The following is a 26,503-nucleotide window of genomic DNA, read 5'->3' on the forward strand; positions in this document are numbered from 1 at the left end:
ATGAATGATTGAAAAGTAATATTGCATTGTTTTCAGCCAGGAACACTGTCTATGACCGCGAAAAAAAACCATTACAAACTTGTTGGTTTACGATTTTTACTTTCTAAATAGCTTGCATGCGGCATGTCATTGAATGTTCCGCAAGATACATGCGTCTTGTCTTGCCTTGTCGTGGATTTTCCTCCCTTTGGCACGAGAGCACTCCCCTGTAGAGGATGAGTTTCCCGTTCGTTCACTCATAATGTTCAACTTTTTAAGCGTAACGATAACTAGTGCGCGTAACCAGACTAGTATTTACAAATTCAACGAAACGCGGTCGGCCATCAATTAGTTAACTAGGTCTAGTACATAGTATCGAATACGAAACGCGAGAGGACCATTACAATTATATTAATTTAATCAGAAGGATATTATGTACAGTTTGGATTACCCATTATTTACTACTTATAATTTGAGCTCTGTGCGTGAAGAATCTTCCATATCTCGACTTTATTTATTGGATGATTTCGGACTGTTTCATCCAATCAGAAAAGAGATTTTAAACGTAATTTAGACCTATGTTAAGCGAGATAATAAAGTACCACTTTTTGTACACTGCCAATTTGTGCCATCACGAGTTGCCTCCCTTGTTGGTTCATTCTACTCATGGAATAGACTATCCTCTATCCTACCTTGTTGAATAAACCTGTCGCATGCTATTTTAGATCATTTTTGTGTTTTTTTCCAAAAATTGGCGAATCTGCGTTTGTCAACTGTGGCAGAACAAAATCGTCTAAAAATGCGATTTGAACATTATTAATGTAAAAATGGAAGAAATAATAAGATAAATAGAATATTATGTGAGTTTTCTTTAATAAAACCTCGCGCTACCATGGTTCGAGCCGAGCATGATAAACTTGATCATAATCCAACACTTACATAATATTCTCTATATATGTTTAATAAATAAATTACATAATATTCTCTTTATATGTTTAATAAATAAATAATTTTAAACAACAATTAAAATGAATCATGTAGATAAAAAAAATGTACACAGTTTATTTACAGTAACAATAACAAAGTTAACAAAATCAAAATTTATTTAGTAAATTTTGTGTCAATTTCTTATTGTTTTCGATTATGTGTGTAAAGTTGAATATACGTACAATGTACCGCGCGATTAATATAATGCAAGTTATACACTTATACGTTCAGAAAGTTTATCGCCATTATATAAACATACAATTAAAAATAGCCATACACAATAAAACAAATGTATGCCATTGTTTGCTACAAGCAGAGAATCATTACTTTAGTGTAAACTTAAAGTGTTTGTTTTCTTGTAAAATAAAAATTTAAATCACTGCTATGTTTATTGTACATGCGTGTGGTCAACGTACTTGAATTCCCTTTTTTCTGACGCTTTTCTATAAAATATATTGTTGCCGTCAAGTATCGATGTCACGTGTTTCATTATTGATGTTTTAGATGCCTTGTGTATGATCAAGATTTGTTCTCTTACCAAATTTACTGAGTTTGACCAATTTAAGAAAAACAGTAAAGACCAAGTAGTTACTGAAGTCACTACCCTTCAGCCATTTACATTTGAAAACTAAAATGTTTTTAAATGTATAATTTATCATTGCCACAGAAAATAACACATTTGATGTACGTATATGTTTAAAACACTATGCGAAAATGAATATGTTTTAAAGGGGTCTAATATGGTTTACACAAATAATCATAGTCTACCGTGGACGTACTTTTGTTTTAAATAGAACTTACGCAATGAAGAATTCCTGTCATAAAAGTTAAACCATGTGAGTCGATATAGTTTTTAGTTGTTCGCGTAGCGAACAGCTAATGTTGTTACTGAAAATTTCAAGTCAGTTCGGCTTATCTACGGAAAGCCTACTACCCGCCACACCTGCCGTATCCGCGCGAGAAAGAGTTGTATAATTTATGCAAGAGGTTTGAGTTCTCACACTATATTCATTCACAAATGGAAACATTATGTGAATATCGTGTTAAATGGAATATTTTTGAACGGAGCTTATATAGAAAAGAATCAATAAACAATATTTGTATTATACGTGTCGCGGAAGCAATTATTTATAAAATATTAAAATAGTCCTCTATCTGCTGCGTCTTAATGACGCAGTACAGGTCATTCATAATCTGAGGCTATTAATAGATTCGGGAAAACAACGCAATAGTATAATGTTACGCTTGTTTATATTCTCAATTTATAAAACGTTGAACATGAGCTCAACAATAACTTCAGAGGATACGATAGACAACAACAAAAATGCTTCATAATCGCTTATACCGAATATAACAAAACAATTAAATATAACAAGAATTATCTGTTTCGTAATCTCGTTCATGCTTCTACAGCGGGGTTAAATTTGATATTTCTGGGAAATGTTCATTTGTTCTCAACAGATAGCGGCGATCTTTTGTATTAACGGGTGCTAACAACGCAATAGTAGAAGGTTAAGCTTGTTTATATTCACAGTTCTCAATTTATAAAACGTTGAACATGAGTTCACCAATTATTACAGGTATACTATAGACAACCTCAAAAATGTCTTAAAATCGCTTAACCCGAATATTAAAAAACAACTAAATATAACAAGTTATATCTTTTAAAAAGGTAGTCGGCGTAAATGCTGGCTTTGAAATAAAGTTTGCAATTTACATGTGTAAATAAATAAACTGAAAACAAAAGTTTAACTTTGAGCATTGTGCTTGCAACAGGTCATAACATAACGCGGAATGTGTGTTGCTGAATTTAACTGTGATCACAAGGACGATTACCTTTGATTTTTGATGCGCTTTATTACGATGCAAAACGATCTGATACGAATCCGACTGACATTTGATCACGAGATCGTGTTAATCTTCGATTCGCGTTAACACTTCCAAATATGTCACGATAAGCTAGTCGCGATTGACACCAAGGTTCGACACCAAAACTGTTATAAAATCACTGCAATTAGTTAACGAATAAGAATATGATTACAATCGTGGTGACAAGCGCGATAGTAGAAATCGTGTATTAGATCGGCTGAGATTATTACGATAAAAATTACGATAATTACGATAATAACGACTAGCTATAGAGGAATCGTCGCGCTGTCATACGATTGCGTACGGTCTGATGGCATGTGCTCGAATAAAAATTTCCCACACTTTCTCTTGTATAAAACTTGTGTGGACGTTCAACTGTTTTAGATGAACCGACGATCTTATTGGATCATCAAATATAGATCACGATTTCATTCATACATTATCTCTGCTAGAGTAGAGGTTAGTAAAACATAAATGCCATGCAAAGAAGATTTTATTCAAACTATATTAATATTTGCAAAAGGTTATAAGAATATGATTTGGAATATCGCTTTGGAATATGACCAGAGTATGCTTATCACAACATTAAGCGCATTAAGATTTAGGGGTTTATAGGGTGTGTCAGCAGCGCGAGTGGAATGCGATGGCAAACCATGAACGTGTGAGAAACGACTAACCAGAAAACGTCTTTTTTAGTATTTAGTTTGTAAATTCTAACGCTTAAATCAACGCGAAAATATTCTGGAATGCTACGATTTGATTTGGTTATTTACACAAAAGAAAATAATAAAAAACACGCATCATCGCACTGATGAGCATAACAACTTCGTGGCGCACTTAAGTCACAGTTTTAAAATCGATAGCAACATTGTTTCGGTTTTGCTTTGGACAGGTTACAAAAATTTTCAGCCTGTTCTTGAGTTATGCCTACAATTTTGCCCGACAGTACCACGCCATATTCCCATTAGAAACACTTGGATGGAAATCTGCATACTTTTATCACTAAGGACAAAATAAATTACACAGACTTAAGTTTGCACTTAGACATAATTATAAACCCCTAAATCTTAATGCGCTTAATGTTGTAATAAGCATACTCTGGTCATATTCCAAAGTGTCTGAAGCACGTATTGCTATATATACATCAAGGAGATATACGTACTGTTGAGATAAACTTCGGGAAAATCGTATAGAGGAATAAACATTACTTAAAGAATCAATTAGAGTCTTTATATCATCTGAAAACAATTCTATATTATAAAAATGTACTCCAACTATCTAAGCAAAATATATGGTTTAATAAAAATATTGGTGAGAAAATCTTCCTCAAATTGTCCCATAAAACGTGATGCATAAGACGGTTCCATAGGACTACCCATAACAGTACCATTAGTTTGTATACAAATTTTAGTTTTTAACCAAAATTTTTTTTCCAGATAAACTGCCAATACTTTGGTACCATCATCAGCATTTACTGTTTTATTTACAGTTTATTTTTGGAGAAAATATTAGCAAGCTGAGAATCAGTAACTAGTTGGAATGTTAGCGTACAAAAAGATACGTATAGCATTACAAGATGTGAGTGTGTTTTTTTTAAACTTTAATATTCAAAATCCTGTCAATGAAATATGTAAACAAAATTACGTACGACGGTGAATGTTATCACTGGCTTTTTAGACACTGTCCAATTACTTGCAGATATTTCCGTCCTAAAATTCCCTTCATACATGATGGCTCGTTCGTGATATCCAACAAAAACAACAAAGGTTTATTGTGATATACAAGACACCGCCCCCTGACACAAGTTATGGAACATAATTGCATATATACATGTACAAAAGCATGTGTGCCCATAACATTATCAAGCATGCATTGGTTAAGATTGAACATATTGGAATAGTAGGTAAAAGATAAGTAGCTACTCAACCACGTAAGTAACCCCTTACGTCTAACTAATGCAAGGTTAATATACGATGCTAGGTCCTTAATATTAGTTTCACTTTGACAAGACATTAATATATGAAATCTCATTACAATGGGTTTAAGAATAAATTTACTCGAAATAAATCGTGCCCTTAAATCCTTAAATATTGGACCAAGTGGTAGACTGTCATCAAATGGCAAGAATGTATCGGGCAAAATTCAAACAGCTTACTGATACCGCGGTTATGATTCTGTATTTCAAAAGATTTTTTAAATATTTTCTTTCGCTGTCTGGTGTTGGTTTACGTTCTCTGTTTCTAGAATCGTTCATCGTTTACAAAATGTGTACATGACGAGTTGCTTCTTCGTTAATTGATAGTTGCTTCTTCGTTAATTGACGAGTTTCTCATCGTTATTTGACGAGTTGCTTCTTCGATTTATTTACTTTTTTCATGACTATAATTCATGAAACGTGTTCGCTTTCTAACATCAATATAAGTATCATGTGCTAAACTCTTCAGAGCGTGTAGTTGTTCCTAAGAAATATTTGGCTGGATAGTTTGACCTTAGCCTTTAGAATTGTAAAGAATTTCAATAAGATAAGCTAATATCTAAAAGTCAAAAAAGATATCTCTACAAACGGAGATATAAATGTAGATGGGGTCGTTTTAAAGAATGGCGGGCGTTTACATGCATCATAATAAGTACAATCTGTTTTATCTGTTTACTTTAGTTATTGTTAAATATTCGTATAAAAAGTTATCTTCTGCAGTGCATGTCGTCTGCACTGATGGAAAACGAAACCGAAACTGAAAATTTACCGAAATTTATTGTGTTTATATAATGCTATTTGTATAAAACACTTGATTGTTTGAATAATCTCGATCAAGATATTATCATGTTACAGAGGGGGTAATCACGTGATTATCAAGATGGCGACGTCCATGCAGGGGCAGGTATTTTATGCCGTTTTATACCCTATATTTCTTTTATTACTTTTTAAAATGCCGCTCACTTTCCAGCCATGTCAGCAAAGAGTTACTGGCGTTTTTTCCATGGTAATATTCGCTCTTTATCTTGACTTTACTCGCTGCGAAATTTCTAAGCCAGATGACCTAATTAGGGCTCCACTAAGAAAATTTGCGGGGAGTAAAGTGGATATATAAACCTAATTTAATACGAAATAAGTGCTAATCACATTTGTACTGATATGGCTGGAAAGTGAGCGTCATTTAAAAAAAAGAGTAATAAATAGTATAAAACGGCGAAAATAACTCCCTCGGCATGGACGGCGCCATCTTTTTTTTGAAGTTTATATTGGTAAGATAAAAGAATTCGTCCCCACATAATGGAAGCAGTTTGTTTTAAAATGTAGTTGGTGTTTGGGACAAAGGAAATTTTTTCTTCGTTGTTGCAGACGATATGCACGATACCCACGTGTCTAGCTGTAAACCGAGATTTGTTATCAGATGATTTTCGATTTAGGCTTTTTTCTCTATTGCAAGGTTAATAATCCATTGTCCGGGCTGCAAAATCTGTAAATAGAATATAAGATCAAATATCAGGGTTATTCATTTGAGACGCTAAGATTTATTTGGTATCGCTCTAAATGAAGTTCACAGTTAATACTTCGCGTCTACCGGGTATACATATCAAGGCTCAGTTGCTATTAAAATACGACAATTGTTGGCTATTCATGCTAATAATAAGAATTGTATGTCAATGGAAATAACAAAAAGGATAACTGCTACATTACGGATGAAACAATACGCGCTTTTCCCATAGATAATATGAACATGTGCATACTACTATTGATATTCAAAGTGTGTTTATATGAACGCATTGTTTTATTGTGAATAAGTAAGGCATTTATTGGTTCTTCAAAATGAATTCTGCATATGCTTACCGAAACCATGTTGTTAGCCGATCAATTTTATACGACAGTTCAGTAGAAACACTCAACATGGAGGTACGTTTTGTTTTTCTTTAATTCTGTTGTCCATAAAATAATTGAGCTTATTTAAAGTATAAACAATGTCAAATAAATATAATATATACTAGATAATTACAAGTCCAAGCAAGACAATTTATACTTTAATTGATTTCAAGTGCAAAGCTATAACGATAACCTGATATACATGTTGTTTGACAATGCATTGGTCTCGTTTTATTTGGTTAAAATGACTTTTTGTATTTTTGTGTTTTACAAATATAAACAAGATTGTTTATTGAGTCTTGCTAACAACGTGCACACTGTGGAAGATATTGAACTGGATTACTTTCGAAATAAACTCTTAAAGAAAGGAAACTTACGGTTATATACTCCATAAGCTTCTTTGATTATGTCGGACTTTCCGAATATAGTTGGTTTAAAAAATATATATAGGGTCTTAAAATATGAAAGTTCTTGTATGGAAACAGTTGAGTCCATTTAATATCCGTTTCCTAATTTACTTTAACTTACAAAGCTATGTTATTTGAAAACGACACGCATATTCAATTACCTCGTTAGTACATCTTTGAACATTATTTAACGTTGATTTTTCTTTTTTTTTTACTGGAACCATTCGTATGGAGCATCTGATTAAAGGTTATATTCGTCTTTCAACATTTACATATGGGCCGTGCTCTGTGAAAAGAGGGTTCAATGCATGTGCGTAAAGTGTCGTCCCAAAAAAGCCTCTGCAGTCCGTACATGATAATCAGGGACAATATTTGCCGCTTTTTTGATATTTTTGTATCAATAAAGTATATTCTTAGCAAAAATCACGTTTAGGCGGAAAGTTTAGTGCAATCCGCACAGTCTAATCTATGACGACAATTTACGCACATGCAAAAAAACACCATTGCACAGAGCGCGGCTCATAAATTTTAAAATTAAAAATTGCTACTCTAAAAAGACGGTTACACAATTCACTAATAAACCAAATCTTTCTCAAACTATCATTATAAATAGGTAAAAACTGGTTTGATCTATCAAGAAGGTTAATATGCGGTTTTAAGTTCCGCTTACATGTACAACATGAAGATGTTCTTTTTATCTTTGGTAAGTACACACCGTGTGATATATAATTTTGGAAAGTATCTATTGTGCAAGTAAACACGAAGAGATACAAACAAATGCACCTTTGTTGCATGATAGTATACGTACTATAATTGTGATTTCATTTTATTCAATTGACCAACAGCTATTCAGTTTGACACAGGACAAAACTTTGACAAACACAAACTTCAATTAATACAAATGTGCCATCGCACTCGAAATGTCAATTTAAAGAAACTGAAAATGTAAACCAGTCAAAGTAATGTAAATCAACACAAATACACTACTATTACTAAATTTCGATCGCTAAAATTCTTTAATGTTATTTCGATTATTTTGCAAACCTACGCCCTGTTGTGGGCTAATGTTACAGCTCGTGATTGTGACGGACAACGACTGTCCTACTTTGCAGCTGCAGCAAGCCGTTCAGTACAAGCCTGATCGATTCCATATGACTTTTGTTGGCATTGTTTCAGATAAGGAAAGATAAGTAATGTAATGCACATTATTTGACACATTTTGAGATAAATTATTGTAATCATTTTATTTTATTGTACAGAATTTTTTTACGTAGACATATGATTATGATACCACTAATAGCGTGTTAAAATATTTATGACAACCAATAACATCTTTGGGAACAAAACTTCGATTGGACCACTGCCACATAATCTTCGCTTTGGGAACTTTTATAACGTGTGTGGTGATAAATGCTTCAAAAAAAGTTCAAACATACAAAATAGCGATTTGAAAGGACCGTTATAGTGTGGAGTGTAATAGCGACAGGGACATGAATGAGCTAGGCACGTTACCAGTAATTTAAGCGCGGTGGTTAGTTAATGTCTATACAAATCGTGCCATTTGATTTTTCCCAAGACAATAACGACAATGAAAATAAGTATCTTATCAGATAAGTCTGAACCATTTATTATATAAGTTAATTGGTTTTTAGCAATATAAATCACTTTGGGATCATGAAAACGATTTGTCAACATATTAATTTCCTCCCCACATCCAGCAGTCTGTTAAGCAGTTGACTCTAATTGATTTCAGGTACAATGATTTATTTAGATACATTTATATTATTTAAAACCCAGATCGGTCTAATTTACTTGTTTATATTTTTTATTTGATGTGTGATAAATATTAATATAAACCAGACTGTTTATCGAATCTGAAACATATCATGCTCGCTTATGACAATATTTAAAAAAATTACATGCGAAAGAAACCCTTTAGCTTAACAAAAGTAAACATATATCGACTGTTACATAGTCCATACGCTGCCGTTAATATAACGGACATTACGAATATAGTTGGGTAAACGAACAAATAGTTACTTTTGTGCTTCGATTATGAAACTTTATATTCTCAAGCAGTTCATTCTATTTAATATGCAGTGTTCCTACTTACCTTTAAAGAAACAGTTTTATATTTTTTTAAACAAGACAAGTATTCAATTACCCCGTAGGTGCATCATAAACCTTTCTATGGTTTTCTATCTCTTGTTATCTATACTGAAAGCTTCATAAGGCGATTCTGTTTGAAGGATATATTCAAATGTTGATGACCTCAAGATTTTAAGCAATCTACTTGAACATGTGCATACAAATATGGTCTTATATATTCCTATATATAACAATAGTTTCAATCATAACCCACAACCATACATTTGGTTACGTTTTGAAGCACCATGATGGTCATTGAAAAAGCACCATGATGGTCATTGAAAAAACAGATTGGGTAGGAGAAGAAATGTGTGTTTGTCATTTATAAATAAAGATAAATGTCTATTGAATTCATGTCTTCAATTTGTGTGTATTCCTGTATATATGCACCAAAGATGCACACTTAAAAAAACGGTTACACAATTTGCAAAAATCAAATTTCTTTCTCAATATTTGATTTTAACATCGAGTAAATGATTCCATCCATAAAAAATGTAAGTCCGATTAAAAAATTTAGTTACAAACATGATAAAGATGAATTTATTTTTGTTTGGTATTACCTTGAGTGACATGATTACATGAAGCATTTATTTTGAAAGCACATACGAAGAGAAATAAACAAATAAACATCGACATGCATTAGGAGTACATGATCCTTACCATAACTGTGATGTATTTTACTTAAATCAAGTCATCTATTTCCATCCTATTTGACACACATCAAAACATCTGACAAACGCTCATTGCCCATTGAATACACTTATGGCACGGAATTCAGATAGCAAATGCAACAATTTATCATATAAAATAGTAATAGTACTTTAAATCGTCAATTTGTCAGTACTACAAATAATGTTCGATCGCTTAATGCGCCCTTTGTTATTTCAATCAAGTTGGATATTGGAGCTATGTTTCAACAGCACATAGTTCTGAAGAAAAATGTCTTCCCTTCTTAGAAGATGCAGCAAACTGCGCCGTTGAACCTGATCGATCCAATTTGTCTTTGTTAACATTGTCTTACATTATTAGTTAGATGACATGTGCAACTGCAGGGAATGCGAGGAGAAACATTTTTATTTAGGAATACAGTGTTGACAAGAGAGGAATGAATATGTAGTTCCTGAATGATTTACGTTGTGCATGGCACAGATGGCGATGACTCGCGAGTTCCAGTTGAACATGTTGGCAACAGGTTTGAAAATGTTTTCGTCGTTTGTTTTGAAATGTCGCTATAATTTACGATGAACTGAACGTTTTTGGTCATGTTATTTGCATTATTTCAGTTGATGCAATATTTAAATTTCTTAATTCTTTAAATAAATGTTTTCTGAGCAAATGTATTCTGCCGTCTCAAAACCTGCCTCGATTGCCACAGTTTTCGAAATGTTTGCAAGTGTTATTTGCCTTATGAACAATAGATCAGAACTATCAATTGTGTGTGGCATGTGCAGGAAATAATGATACTTATTTGTTACTTTATTCTAAGGTGACAAACCTAGAGCTGCTGCAGCCTTATCGGATGCTTAAATTGTAAAACTTATTCGGACAAAATTGTGGATGCGAACTGATCAAAACTTTTTTGATCAGAAATTGTGTTTGTTTTGTTTATAACAACAATAGTGAACAGAAACGTTTAAAATGCAATACATAATAATCATGCATCTATGTTATGAGTAACCCTTGGGTATGTTAATTAGCTATAGCCTGTATCTATGTATCTGGCTCATGGAACAATAATGGAGACCAGAAACGTTCAAAATAGGCTCTTTCAAATATTTATTCTCTGTTTACATCAAAATAATCGATTATGTTGACTGTGTCAAACCGCCATCTTTAAAATAGTGGTTCTTGTTGAGCCGTGGATTCTGATTGGCTGTCCGAATATCAAAATGATTTGCAAGCTATAAATAGCCGAAAACTGACATTGGAGGGAAGGTTTATGTTTTTGTGTAAACAGATGTAAACATTCGATATAGTATAAAAAATACTCATCAATAAACGATTTTGTTTTGTTGTTTTTTGTATACCTATTTCATTGTTTTTCTTATTTTTCTTATGTTTTCGTCTATTTACCTTTGGTGCTGAAAATGGTGTCTCTGGACACTTGCATAGGAAGGCGTGTCCAAAAAAGTAATCTGACATGAGCATGTACACACTCATTCTTAATATTTGGAAAATGTGTTGCTTACCATTTATGTTGCTTTTTGATGATAAAATGTACTATATCTTTGTTTCAAATTATTTGCTTTGATGATACTGATTCATTAATACAATAAAACACAGCTCATTGGTTAAATCTTAGTAATATGATATTCCATGGACTGATATATGAACTGCCTTTTGAACATGGTATCCAAAAATGTATCATGCAACGTCATATCAGGCATATATCCATATAGTGGTATGATACATAGCGATATTGTTATTAATAATGGTGCAACCGTTGTTATTGATATCTGGCTTGGTTTTTATAAAGTCACTCGAAACTCGTGAAGCCTCTGGTGACGCCTGATTTTTTTATTAGAATAACTTGTTTAGATGCATTTGCAAATGAGATAAAATACCAAGTGTGGTTACTTAATTTGGAGAGCGAGTTTAAACGTTAAAAAAATTACCTGTCGCTAATTGTATAAATATGGATAACTTCAGCCAATCCAAAAGATAATCTTCTTCGGATAAAGATAACCAAAGTCAAAAACCTTAGCTAAATGTTATCCAAAACTTTACCAAAAGAAGCACCTGTTCAAATATCTATTTTTTTAAACAATCGCTTACCACAAAAGATATCCTAAAATTGAAGATAACCAAAGCTTATCCGCTAGATAAGAATATTCCAGATTTATATAATCGACTACTGAAAACCATTCTTGTATACACGTTTGTGGTATGGATTTGTTTCCAAATGATATTCAAATCATGTATTCCTTTTATAATTTCCCCGCAATTAAAGACCAAGCAATGTAGAAGAAAGCAATTTAACATCAAGTGATATAACAGTATGCATGCCAGTGCTATTGTATGAGTCGCTTTAAAAAATATGGACTTAACATGGAGACGAATTGGAATGTGCATGTGTGTGGTTGTAAACGTAGGAGCTTAAGCTTCTTCAATCTGCTAATACTCCGCATCCGGTACCTGAGATAAAAGGCGACTTTTTTTAAGAAGCTGAGTGGGGAATACAAATACAAATTTTATTTAAAGTCGGTTTGTACATAACAAGTATAACATTAGCGATGTATCGCTATTGACCGACATAAATGAGATAATAAGCATATGCCCATAATTTTGTTTTTAAAATATTACAAAGGGTGATAACCAATTATGCAAAATCATTTAAAGTTGTAACGTGCGTTTATGTACACTTCAAAAGGCATTGCACCGTTTTCACCTTATTTATTCACTATATATCAACTATTTGTCATTTAATGTTCTTAAGTAAATCGGCATATTTATCTTGTAACATGCCTTTAAATCAGCATGATAACCAGATAACCTAATAACCCAAAATATATAAGGCTAGTTGACCACGTGACCTGTCACCTCGGATATCCGTCAGTCGCTGTTTTTTAAGTCATTATTTTGACGAAATGACGTCATTATTCCAGCGAAACCCTCCAGTTAAAGTCCTGTACAATGTAAATAAACGGTAAACAAAAGCATTCAATAAAAAGAAAGAAATGTGACATGATAAATAGAATTCGGCTGACCCGATAAATTCCTCCGCCAGATAACCATTCTCCATCCACCTCACCAACCTATTATTCTCTATATATACGGACTTGTTCAATAATTGTTCAGATTATACTGTTGTGATGGTGTTGTTTTGTTTTTGATGTTGTTGTTGTTATTTCATAAATTAATTTTATTAATACGTAAAAGAGAATTCATTCGGCATACACTCTTCTAGGATTATAACATGAACATATTTTCAACGAGTAAAACGATTGATTTACAGAGAAAAAACACGCACTACATAGAAATGCAATATGATAAGATAAATTATCGGTTCAACAGTATTCAATTTTGACGAAGCAGCTCGTCTAACGTATCATACTATGAACAAATTCTTCACAATTGCGACCTATGTAAAAGACCGAGCCAGTCCGATTGAGTTAGCTCATTTTTGGCCTGGGGCGAAGCCCCTAGGCCATAGTATTCAATACCGTTTTTTGAGAAAAAGCTGACTTGGCTGGCTGCCAAAACAACCACGAATGAATGAATTTGGAAAAGTCCGATTTACCACTTGGCGGTCATTCATGCGCAATCAAAGAAGAGGGACCGATACAAACAAATAGGTCCCTGCAAAGAAGTTCTCAATAACCCGCATTGTGAATACAGAACATCACTATATAACATGACAGTGTCATAAAACGTGTAAAAATATATTATTAAAGCAAAATTCCTAAGCATTGGGTACGGCATAGTTTTTATTATTGTTTGCATATTCATGCGAGAATAAGTTCCTCACTTGACGGTCTAGGCCGAAAATATACGAGTGTCTACGGAGACAGTACGAAGAATTTTTTCTGATACATGTTTTAAGGTATTAGCACTCTAATGAACTTCGTGCAATATCTCCTTCTTTCGTACATATCCGTCAATCTGAACGTTATCCGGGAATGCGCTGATATTCTATAAATACTAAATGTAGGATCCGCTACATTCTATACATAAATGGTGACGTCATTACGTTATTGTCAGTAAGACCGGTGTGACACAATAGGGATCCGCTAAATACAAAGACAACAAATATGGCCGACATTGTATCGTTTAAAGAAAAAGCAATTTGCTATGTTGAAAGAGAAAGATTAATAAAAGTGTTATTATCGTTCATATTAATGTGACTGGAGTTAATGATAAACGTCAATTAATTCATGGCAGTGTTGATATTTATGCAAAAAAAACGATTCCTGGAAACGCTTGAAAATTTTGACCATTGTGAACAATAACGTTTAGGGGTGATGGAGGTTTGGTCACAATGCAGTTTCGTCACACTGATATTATGAAGGAGGGCAGTGGAGGTTTCGTCACACTGATATATTGTATAGAATAAAATGATATTGCAATTGAATATGATGTTGTTAATAAATATATTGGGATATATGCTTCTTTATGTTATTTTTTAGCGTTATTGAGTTGAGTTTTGTAACAAATGATGGTTTAAATTGTATATATTATTTCAATGATTTATGTTTGACTTAGATTAACCAGCGTACTGTTTGTTATAATGAAGCGTATTTATTTTAGTAGTTGTCGTTCCAGCTTAAACTGTTAAAGTTTGTCAATGTTATTTAATACTTAAATAGAAATATATTCACATGTAACAGGCAATAATGAATGTCCTATGATTTTAATAATATGCTTTAAAAAGTAACTTTTTTGTCTTTACTGTTGATTTTATCCGAAAAATGTAACACTTGCATTACACTTTGCAAATTATCTTTTTTTTTCTACCATAATATCAACTTTTTCTGTGCGCGCAATATATGAATAAAACCAACGTTTAGAGCCCGTGTCACTTACAACATTTTATATTGTTGGCGAGAAGTAGAAGGGGATAAAGTGGATTTATGCTTGTGTGATGACTGTAGCCATGTGAACGGGTTATCGTACGGCAAAACCCATCACGTAAAGAAGAGTCTTCAACTTTTCAAGAAAGGAATGCCTTGTTTTGCTGTCAACACAAAGCTCGGAACAGAAAGGTACATAGATTTTGCTTTTTTTTTCAAGTATAACAGTTGCATGATTCATAATTGGGGTAAAGTAGATTTTGTAGGAAAAGTGCACCCTGTCAGTGATTTTTACCACATAATCAGGCTCATATTTGCTTTCATTTTGAAAAAGAAAATATGGAATCCGGGTCCGTTCGCCCTTATTTCTGTTCGCCCTAAATCCTGTTCCCCCTCAATCCTGTTCGCCCTGGGTCCGTTCGCCAAACAGCGTATATATAAAATAATAAATGATGCACTTTATATTGTGTACATTGTGTTCATACCCCGATATGGAAATGATAACATAGGTCGAACGAACCCAGGGCAAACGGACCCAGGGCGAACGTGTAACTAGGGCGAACGGACCCGATACCGAAAATGTGCCATGTAAGGAAAAAGTTGTGTTGTAAATGCATGGAAATCAAGGACAGCATATTTGAATTTTATGACCGAGTATTGATGTTTTCCTCAAACAAACAACAAAAAAGTATATTATGTCCCAAATACAAAAATTACAATTCTGAAAATGATATACTTTTTGTGTGATCACCTAAATTATGTATTATGGTTATTCAAATTAAAATGCTGCATATTAATTATCTTTTCAGCAATGATCAACAACATTGGTGGTCCAGGAATGGTTAATTACTTTTTGTCAACACTGTATGTTCCAATAATCAATTAAACTTAAAGAAAATGGAAATACATGCGGGAAGGACGTTCATTCATCAAGTTTCAACTATCTCCTTTATAGCAGACAGGCTTATAAGATGGAAACGAAGTAGATATTTCACTGATTTATGTGATTGTTAATGTAGAACCAATGTTTTAAGTAATAAATAAAATGTAACGTTAATAGTCAGTTTCATATCCAGTAGGGATAATACATGTATTTGGTATTAACATTTGGATGAAGAATGTATATATTACATGTATTTGGTATTAACATTTGGATGAATAATGTATATATACATTCTTCATCCAAATGTTAATACCAAATACATGTATTATCCCTACTGTGTTTACACTTACTTATTAATCCAGTTTAAAGGGGTTTATCATAAAAATTACTAGTAATGACATGCTATGTCGTGAATGTTTGAATAAATAAAAACGATGACGCATATCATAATGGATCATTTCACACTTCGCATGAAACACTAATATCAGTTCTTACTCCTATACAAGTGCTTGTGTATTTGACATCTGTATATAATTATTTTGTTAAATAACTTGAAGAAAATGTTGTCAATTTATAGAAACAACTTTGAGAAGGCTTATTGAAGCCAAATTAATAAGAAAAGACCAAATATTTTTATTTTAATAAATACAAATGGTTAAAATTATTCATACACAATTTGCAATTGTGCATAATTGTGTTCGACTGAAACTTATTGATGATCTTATGAACCTGTCTGAATATAAGTACATGTACTAGCTAAATATCAACTTCAACATTTCAGTGATACATTGTATGCTGATTACCTGTGCAGGAGGAAAATGAAACCAGACGGATTATGGACTCAAATTCAACCCGTAAAAAAGCTAGGAACTTGCAGTCACTGAGTGTTCTTGTTTACAGTCATGTGACCAATGCTGCAACAACATAAATATTATAGCTGGCTCTGGACTCATCCTTATGCATCTTAAAATGATCTTTGAACGCGATGGTCTCAAGAACATTTTTATAATGAATAACTTTGACGGTCAGCCCAGGGTCACCAATGCCAAGCGTCTTTTGGAGACACTTATTCCAACCTGTCGAAGTTCTTCAAAGAACTACCATGACAATCGTGTATTTGTTTTGTTTGTCATAATAAGTTTAATGTTTAATATCACTAGTATCACTAGTCATTGATACATTGATAAATCTATTTTCCTTTAAACGTGTTTGATTGAATGATTATATGTGCCTTGTTACTTAATTATTAATGTTCTAATTTCCCTGTAACATTTTCAAGTCTTATTTATAGAAGAACGCATTTCACGTGCAATTTCAAACAAGGTCAGCAAATCTTACTGCACTGAGTAGGCTCCATCTCACACATGATATATGAGATGTATGTATGTTTATGGGTTTATTATAGGCTGTTCCTCTTTTTTTATCTATTTATAATAATTTTTTAACATTTAGCTCATCTTAATGCTCACATATAAAAATCTCAAATTCAGTATGGCGTTTCTGGAAAAGGGGGGTAACCTTGAATGTTAAGCGGGAACTTATCGTTTTCACTGATGACCCCCATTTTTAGCTTATTATTATAAAGCCTATAATTCATATATGAAATATATATAGTGGAGCTATCCTACTCACCCGGCGTCGGCGTGAGCGTGAGCGTACAAATGTTAAAGTTTGCGTACCAACCCAAATATTTCCTATGTGCCTTGACATATTGCTTAGGGGGTAAATATTTTGCATACTTCTTTACCAACATGACCCCAACCTTTAAACAAGAGCAGACAACTGTATCAAGCATTTTGTAGAATTATGGCCCTTTGTACACTTAGAATATGCATACTATTAGTATTAATGTTAAAGTTTGCGTACCACCCCAAATATTTCCTATGTCCATTGACATATTGCTTTAATATTTTGCATACTTCTTAACCAACATGACCCAAACCTTTAAACAAGAGCAGACAACTGAATCAAGCATTTTGTATGAATTATGGCCCTTTTTTCACTTCGAATATGCATATTATTAATGTTAAAGTTTGCGTACAACCCCAAATATGTCCTATGTCCCTTGACATATTGCTTTAATATTTTGCATACTTCTTTACCAACATGACCCCAACCTTTAAATAAGAGCAGACAACTGTATCAACCATTTTGTAAAAATTATGGCCCTTTTTCCACTTAGAATATGCATATTATTGTTAAATCTATGTTAAAGTTTGCGTACCACCTCAAATATTTTTAATGTCCCTTGACCTATTGCTTTCATATTGTGCAAACTTCTTTAACAACATGACCCCAATCTATAAACAAAAACAGACAACTGTATGAAGTATTTTGTAAAATTATGGCCCTTCTCCATTTAGAATATGCATATTATTGATAAATCTATGTTAAAGTTTGCGTACCACCTTAAATATTTTCAATATCCCTTGACATATTGCTTTCATATTTTGCAAACTGTTTTACCAACATGACCCCAATCTATAAACAAGAGCAGACAACTGTATCAAGCATTGTGTAAGAAGTATGGCCTTTTTTCGTCTAAGTAACTGAATATGTTCTTAAATTTTGTGTTTAGATCTACTTGACTTCTAAAGTATCAAAGCTATTGCTTTCAAACTTCAAATACTTTCTTAATACCACGAGGGTACTGTACCTGGCAAGTTAAATTGTACCTCAACCTTTGAATGCCTTGACTCTCAAGGTCACAAGAATAAATTTTAGTTAAATTTCCATAACTTCTTAATGTATGATAAGATTTTATTCATAATTTGACAATACGACACTTACCTGAATACCACAATGGACTCCACCCAAACAAAACAATACCCCAAGCCCCAACTCAGAATCCCTGCACCCCCCCCAAAAAAAATAAATAAAATTGTTTTCCTTTAATATTTTTGAAAGACTTTCTAATAAATGACCACGCCCCACATTATACCCCCGCTCAACCCTCCCCCTTACCCAACCCACATTTTTTTCTTTTCTTTGAAATATGGTTTAAAAAAAGAAACAAATGTTTATTTACTTTATTTTTAAAGGACCATCCAAACATCCCACCCAAGCTATTGCTATCAAACTTGAAAAAAATAATCTTATTAGTTTGTTTTATGTCTTTACAAATGCCCAATATATTGTTGAAAATATACCTGAACAATAACCTTGACCTTATTGATTAATTAGATTAATTTCCCCATGATGGCTTATGTTATACTGTCAAGAACTCGAATAGTCGAGTGCGCTGTCCTCTGACGCTCTTGTTTTCTTTATTTGTCAATCAAGCATACATTGCTTATGATTTCTATGTTCGAAGATTGTAATTTCCTTTTGCTATGTTTTTTATGCCCCTTTTTGAAGAAAAGGGGGCATATAGTGATCGGACTGTCCATCTTTCCGTCACACTTTGCGTTGAGGTTTCGAAAAATGCTCATAACTTCTATGTCCCTTGAGATAAAGCCTCTATATTTCGTATGCATGTGTATATGGGCAAGGCCTTTCCATACACACACAAATTTTGACCCTTGTGACCTTGACCTTGAACTTATGGTCTGCGTTTAGGTATCAAAATCTGCGTTTAGGTTTCGAAAAATGCTCATAACTTCTATGTCCCTTGAGATATAACCTTCATATTTGGTGTGCATGTTTATATGGACAATGCCTTTCCATACACACAAACATTTTGACCCCTGTGACCTTGACCTTGAACTTAGGGTCCGCGTTTAGGTTTCGAAATCTGTGTTTCGGTTTCGAAAAATGCTATAACTTCTATCAAACCGTTCATAGGGGGCATAATTATGTCATTCTATGGTGACAGCTCTTGTTTAACAATTTATTTAAAAAAGACTCGTGACTAGATATGGCAATTTTTCTCGTTTTCGAAGGATCATGACTAGCAGATGAACCCTATTGATTTTCAGGTCACTAGGTCAAAGGTCAATGTCAAAGTGACTCGAAACAGTAAAATGGTTTCAGGATGATAACCCAATAATGTTAACGCTTAGGATCATGAAACTTCATAGGTACATTGATCATGACTGGCAGATGACCCCTATTGATTTTCAGGTCACTAGGTCAAAGGTCAAGGGCACAGTGACTCGGAACAGTAAAATGTTTTCCGGATGATAACTCAAGAACGCTTATGCCTAGGATCATGAAACTTCGTAGGTAGATTGATAATGGCTGGCAGATGACCCCTATTGATTTTCTGGTCACTAGGTCAAAGGTCAAGGTCACGGTGACCCGAAATAGTCAAATGGTTTCCGGATGATAATTCAAGAACACTTATGCCTAGGATCATGAAACTTCATAGGTAGATTGATCATCACTCGCAGTTGACCCCTATTGATTTTGAGGTCACTAGGTCAAAGGTCAAGGTCATGGTGACCTGAAATAGTAAAATGGTTTCTGGATGATACCTCAAGAACGCTTATGCCTAGGATCATGAAACTTCATAGGTACATTGATCATGACTCGCAGATGACCCCTATCCATTTTGAGGTCACTAGGTCAAAGGTCAAGTTCACGGTGGCCCGAAATAGTAAAATGGTTTCCGGATGAAAACTGAAGAACGCTTATTCCTAGGATCATGAAACTTGATAGGTAGATTGATCATGACTCGCAGATGACCCCTATTGATTTTCAGGTCACTAGGTCAAAGGTCAAGGTCACGGTGACCCAAAATAGTAAAATGGTTTCTGGATGATAACTCAAGATAGCTTATGGCTAGGATCATGAAACTTCATAGGTACATTGATCATGACTGGCAGATGACCCCTATAGATTTTCAAGTCACTAGGTCAAAGGTCAAGGTCACAGTGACAAAAACATATTCACACAATGGCTGTCACTACAATGGAGAGCCCATATGGGGGGCATGCATGTCTTACAAACTGCCTTTGTTATCTCTAATTATTCATTAAGAACAATATTGAAATCACCTCCAACTAAAATGTTTTTATCTTTGTTATTTATTGAAGTGAAATGTTATGTTTCATAAAATTTGGATTCATCTATATTCAGGCCGTAAACGTTTATTAATGTTAATTGTGTTTCGTGAATTATTATCCCCCGCCAGAGGCGGAGGGATATTGTTTTGGCGTTGTCCGTCCGTCCAGCTGTCCGTCCGTTGGGCACTTTTGTGTCCGGAGCCATATCTTGGAAGTGCTTTGGCGGATTTCATTGAAACTTCGTATGAGTATATATATATGCATAAAAGGATGATGCACACCAAATGGCATTGTACACCATCTGTTAAAACAGAGTAATGGCCCTTTGTATCTTGAAAAAATGCTTTTTACTATTGGCACTTTGTGCGGAGCCATATCTTGGAAGTGCTTCGGCGGATTTCATTGAAACTTGGTATGAGTATATATATGCATAAGAGGATGATGCACGCCAAATGGATGGCCCTTTGTATCTTGAAAAAATGCTTTTTACTATAGGGACTTTTGTGTCCGGAGCCATATCTTGGAAGTGCTTTGGCGGTTTTCATTGAAACTTGGTATGAGTATATATATATGGATAAGAGGATGATGCACGCCAAATGGCATTGTACACCATCTGTTAATAAGGGAGTTATGGCCCTTTGTATCTTGAAAAAATGCATTTGTTTGCGTGTCGACAGCCATATCTTGAAAGTGCTTTGGCGGATTTCATTGAAACTTGGAATGAGTATATATATTTATAAGATAATAATGCACGCCAAATGGCATTGTACATTATCTGTTAATAATGGAGTTATGGCCCTTTTTATCTTGAAAAAATGCTTTTTTGAGTGTCAAATATAAAACTTTTGTGTCCAGCAGCATATTGGTTGGGGGATACAAATTCACCGAATTTGCTTGTTATATCTATACTTGCTTGTCTGCCAATCATTATTTCTTTCAAGTTATCCACTGTTATTCCTGTATTACTTTTGATCAGTAAAGTGATGCCTTGTTTATTTGTATGTTGTCCGCTAAGATAAATATCTCCGTCCCATGCACTTTTCAATGTTTGTGCGAAGGTATGTGTGATGTGATTTTCCTGTAAAAGACTTTTTTTCGTCTAACCATTTGAACATTTAAGTGTGTTTGTCTTTGTTATTTTGCCCTTTTACATTTAGAGTACATATGTTAATATTCATACAAAAGGAGGAGAAATACATGCCACTTTTCTTGTTTCTAACATTTTAAAATCATTTTGTAGAGCTAGATTATTTGTTAATACTAAATTATGCAAAATTATATTACGATTTGACGTTAAAAACAATAACCTTCCATGTCCTACAGGTTGTTGATACATTCTGTTCATTAAATTGATCTACGTACTTGTTCATTTATTATGCCCCCCTTCGAAGAAGAGGGGGTATATTGCTTTGCACATGTCGGTCGGTCGGTCTGTCGGTCGGTCCGTCCACCAGCTGGTTTCCGGATGATAACTCAAGAACGCTTGGGCCTAGGATCATGAAACTTCATATGTACATTGATCATGACTCGCAGATGACCCCTATTGATTTTGAGGTCACTAGGTCAAAGTTCAAGGTCACGGTGACCCGAAATAGTAAAATGGTTTCCGGATGATAAATCAAGAACTCTTAGGCCTAGGATCATGAAACTTGATAGGTAGATTGATCATGACTTGCAGATGACCCCTATTGATTTTCAGGTCACTATGTCAGAGGTCAAGGTCACAGTGACCCGAAATAGTAAAAATGGTTTCTGGATGATAACTCAAGAACACTTACGCCTAGGATCATGAAACTTCATAGGTACATTGATTATGACTCGCAGATGACCCATATTGATTTTCAGGTCACTAGGTCAAAGTTCAAGGTCACGGTGACCCGAAACAGTAAAATTGTTTCCGGATGATAACTCAAGAACGCTTTTTACGATCATGACACTTCATAGGTACATTGATCATGACTCGCAGATGACCCCTATTGATTTTAAGGTCACTAGGTCAAAGGTCAAGGTCACAGTGACACTATATACACAATGGCTGCCACTACAACAGACAGCCCATATGGGGGGCATGCATGTTTTACAAACAGCCCTTGTTATTACCGACTTACAATTTCTGAAACACGATCGAAGCTTTCAACTTCGAAGTCTATGCACTTGTAGAATATCAACACCTTCATCTACTGACAACAGAAGACAACTATTCACCATTTTGTAAGAGTTATTCCCCTTTTCCGACTTCAATTTCTCAATCATTAAAAGCTTTCAACTTGAAATTCAACACTCTTGTAGAATGATTATGTGATGACCTTCTTCTATTGACATGAGGAAACTATTCCTTTTTTTGGATTTGAAACTTAGTCTGTGTCAAGCACTTGTATTCCAGCGTCCTGCACCCGTTGGCAGTGCTCTTGTCAACACTTGATACTGCTTGTCCAGAGTATAAATGAGAAGCTTGACATCCGATTAACACTTCAGTTAAAGAAACCTAGCCTTACTTATGAATCTTCCTCTTCATCTCTTGAAAATGTTTGTCTGTTAAATACAAACAAAATCTAATATTTAATTTAAACTTGTTCATACATACATTGTTTTTATGCCCCAAAGGCAGGCATATGGTTTCTGAACTGTCTATCCGAAAAATTATACTTTGCCATAACTTCCATACTACAGAATATTTTTTTCACTTGATATTTGTACAAAACTCTTCTTTGATCAACACCTTCCCACGGACATATTTCTTGATAACCTTGGCCCTTTGAACTCAAAAGTCAAAGCACCCAATAAATTAACATTCACCATAACTTTGTGGTTAATGATTGGATTTACTTTATTTTTGTCCATAACTCCCCTTTGGACAAGACCTTCCCACTTACCTATTTTATGATGACCTTGACCATTGAATGACCATAGCTTAAAGGTCGAAGTGTTTAAAACTATATAGACATATTGAGCACGATTAACATATTAAACCTTCAACTTCATAACATCAGCATACACTGTATCTGGCAGCAAAATAGCGTGGATCCGTTTACATTTACTTCAGTTTAGTCACTACACTTCTTTCCAAGCACCCTAAATCTGGCCCCAGGCCTTCAGCGCCTACGGCGCTTTGATTCTTAATATCGGCATACCTCGCTGATTATCATTTATAAAGGGAAAGGCAGCTTGAATCCCGTCCTCTATCAAATTTATCGAGAGGTTCGGGACAGGAACCAGACACGAAACTGAGGTTGCAGTTCGAATGCTGTGACGCTGGGAAAACCCCAAATGTAGTTATTTTTAGATTTGATCGAGAATGTAACCCGCCTGCCAGTTTCGCTGAATGGGTCAAGTTCCCCACGGGTACTACTTCCCCGTACCCCGAAAATATTTTCGTACCCAAATTTTTTCGTATCATTTTTTTGTAGCCAATTGTTTTTCGTACCCAATTTATTTTTCGTACCCACAATTTTTTTTCGTACCAAAATTGTCGTAACCACAAACACAATTGTGGTGATGTAGATAAAACTTAAATTGATGCTTTTATATAAATCCTCTTCAAAAGCATCGTAACGCCAGTACTGTCAGTACGTTGATTCATAACTGTATACTGCACCTGGTATTTGCACTATACAAGGCATGGTGCATATCAATTTCAGATGAATTCACTGAACGACGCGTCGATACTATTAAATGGGTCAAGGAAGTGAAACACTGCCTTTTCAGTGCTATCATGCTTTCGATTAATGCACTTTAAACTATTGAAAAACACTGTCTACGATAAAAACTTTATGTATTTGCCATGATAAGTATTTTTGCGTCGTTCAAAGTACAGGATGCTATCCCCGCTGTTTATCTATAATGCTGTTTTGTAATTAAGACGCCCTGTACTTTACTCGTTATGTAAATAACGCTCGCGTTAAAACGTTTTGGATGCACTTGAACGTGTAATTCGTGAATGATTTATATTATGATCGTTAAGCATGGAACTAAAATATTATTCATTGTAACCTTGAACCAATTGTCACAATTGATTTTTATATTGATCGGCGTGCATTTATACACAATCTCTTGCACGACGGTTACATTACATTCACCTCTGTGTTGGGCTCAGAACGGACTATTGTTATGAAAGCGTCTCATTCATGTCATGATCATACCAAGCGTTCATCATTGAGGTTACAGTATACTAAACAATCTCTTGCACGACGGTTACATTGCATTCACTGCATTAAAGAAAACCATCTCATACCATGATATCTTATATCAGTCTTAATTCATTATTATAAAATTGATATGGTTTTTTGATGTTAAAAAACCAACATACATACACACGTCGAAGCAATTCCTAACGTCACTCAATAAACATTACGTTCAATTGTTTACATTTGTAAAGTGCGTGGAATGATTCCATCTGCGTAAATGGGCAATAAAATAGTTCCAAAGAGTTACATTAAAACTCGCAAATTTTTGCACGATTTATCGTACATTTAAAAGTCATATTTCTTAATTTAATGCATGCGATCTTAAATATCCAATCAAATATACATTGAATGCGTTTGTTCGGTTTAAGCTATTTGGTAGACAAAATGGCACCCTGAGCCTTTCGCAGAGTTGTATGTGAGAGCAAGGAACGACAACTCTGCGTGGAGATTGATTTATACACTTCAATGGGGTTTGTTTAGTGCATGATTGTAACCGCATAAACCACAAAAACACGTCTATGCATGCGCACACGCGTTTTTTACATGCTTGTAACTGAAAATTATTTCTTACAGCCGCATCCCATAAATTGTATGTTAACAGTTAAAGTAACAATCACGCTCAAAAATATCGAATATTTCGTTAAATACAGCTAACCCATAAAAAAATCAATGTTCCTTTTAGCAAAATGCAAAATTTCAACGTTAGATGTTGTCTGGTAGAATTGATTTAACGAGATACAAAATGCTCGTTTTTATTTTTTTGTGGCCACAAATAATTCCATTTATATCTCCCGTGAAATATCCGAACATTTACGGGCGAACACGAGATTGGATATGGTAAGCGTCGGAAGCATGACGTAGCTCTCATGAATAATCATTATGTGAAATCAAAATGAATTCTGGGTAACTGGAACTTAGCGAATGCGAAAATGGCTTGTATAAATTATGCAAATGAACAAAACCCGAATCAATCCGATCCTGACTCGAAAGCGAAAGTAGATTACATCGTGGAACGATATTTAGATATTTAGATGCTTAAAACTTGCCGAACGCTTGTAATATAACGTTTTTACATCAATGTTACTTGTTTTTAGGGTCTTCCTATTGTAATTAACCATCGTATGGTACTACTTGATGTCGAATGTTTTTATATAGCATGATATAGTAGCCGTAAGCATTGGTGAGCGTGATAGTGACTTTAAAAAGTTGGCGGCCTGATGAGATATTATTGCAATGTTCAGTTTTTACAACATTTCTTGATGAACATGGCAAAAACAGTGCATGCGACTGCAACAGTATGGCTCTTGTCTCTCGGAGAATAAAGTGTTCGCACTTACAATCATAGCGCTGAAGGCACTGTGTTCGCTTTTGTATAATCTTAGACGCGACGCAGTTTTCAAAATTATGTTATAGCTTTTTATATCGCACGTTTGAAATAAACACAACCCATTCAAATTTATAAATATTGCGTCTTAAAGCACATGTTGAGATGTTGTTATTTTTTCAAATCATTAATACCAAAAGATAATTTAAACTTCATTTTTGGAAAAGAGGGCTTAATGCATATGAATTAATTGTCATCCCAGTTCCAGATACTGTCTTTAAACGAAAAACACCATAAAATCAGAACGTGTCGTCCTTGATTAGCGTGTGCGCATCGCATAGGCTAATCAGTGTGCACACGCTAATTTTATTTGACATGCATTATTTCCAGTTTTCCCTGAAAGCAGC

The 26,503-nt window shown here is 34.2% G+C and overlaps 1 protein-coding gene across 13 annotated transcripts in view; it reads left to right on the plus strand.

Moving 5' to 3' along the window:
* Nucleotides 1–26,503, plus strand: part of LOC127837082 (neurogenic locus notch homolog protein 1-like) — a 394,957-nt gene that overhangs the window by 17,996 nt on the left and 350,458 nt on the right. The window contains exon 1 of one of the 13 annotated variants that reach the window (XM_052363911.1): nucleotides 6,707–6,727. The exons of the other annotated variants lie outside the window; for them this stretch is intronic. Within the exon in view, the coding sequence (XP_052219871.1) occupies nucleotides 6,722–6,727 (6 nt within the window). The 5' untranslated portion in view covers nucleotides 6,707–6,721. Of the gene's footprint in view, nucleotides 1–6,706; nucleotides 6,728–26,503 lie in introns of those variants that run through there. 13 annotated transcript variants of the gene reach the window in all.

This window comes from Dreissena polymorpha, chromosome 7 (assembly GCF_020536995.1).
Source record: "Dreissena polymorpha isolate Duluth1 chromosome 7, UMN_Dpol_1.0, whole genome shotgun sequence".
NCBI lineage: Eukaryota > Metazoa > Mollusca > Bivalvia > Myida > Dreissenidae > Dreissena > Dreissena polymorpha.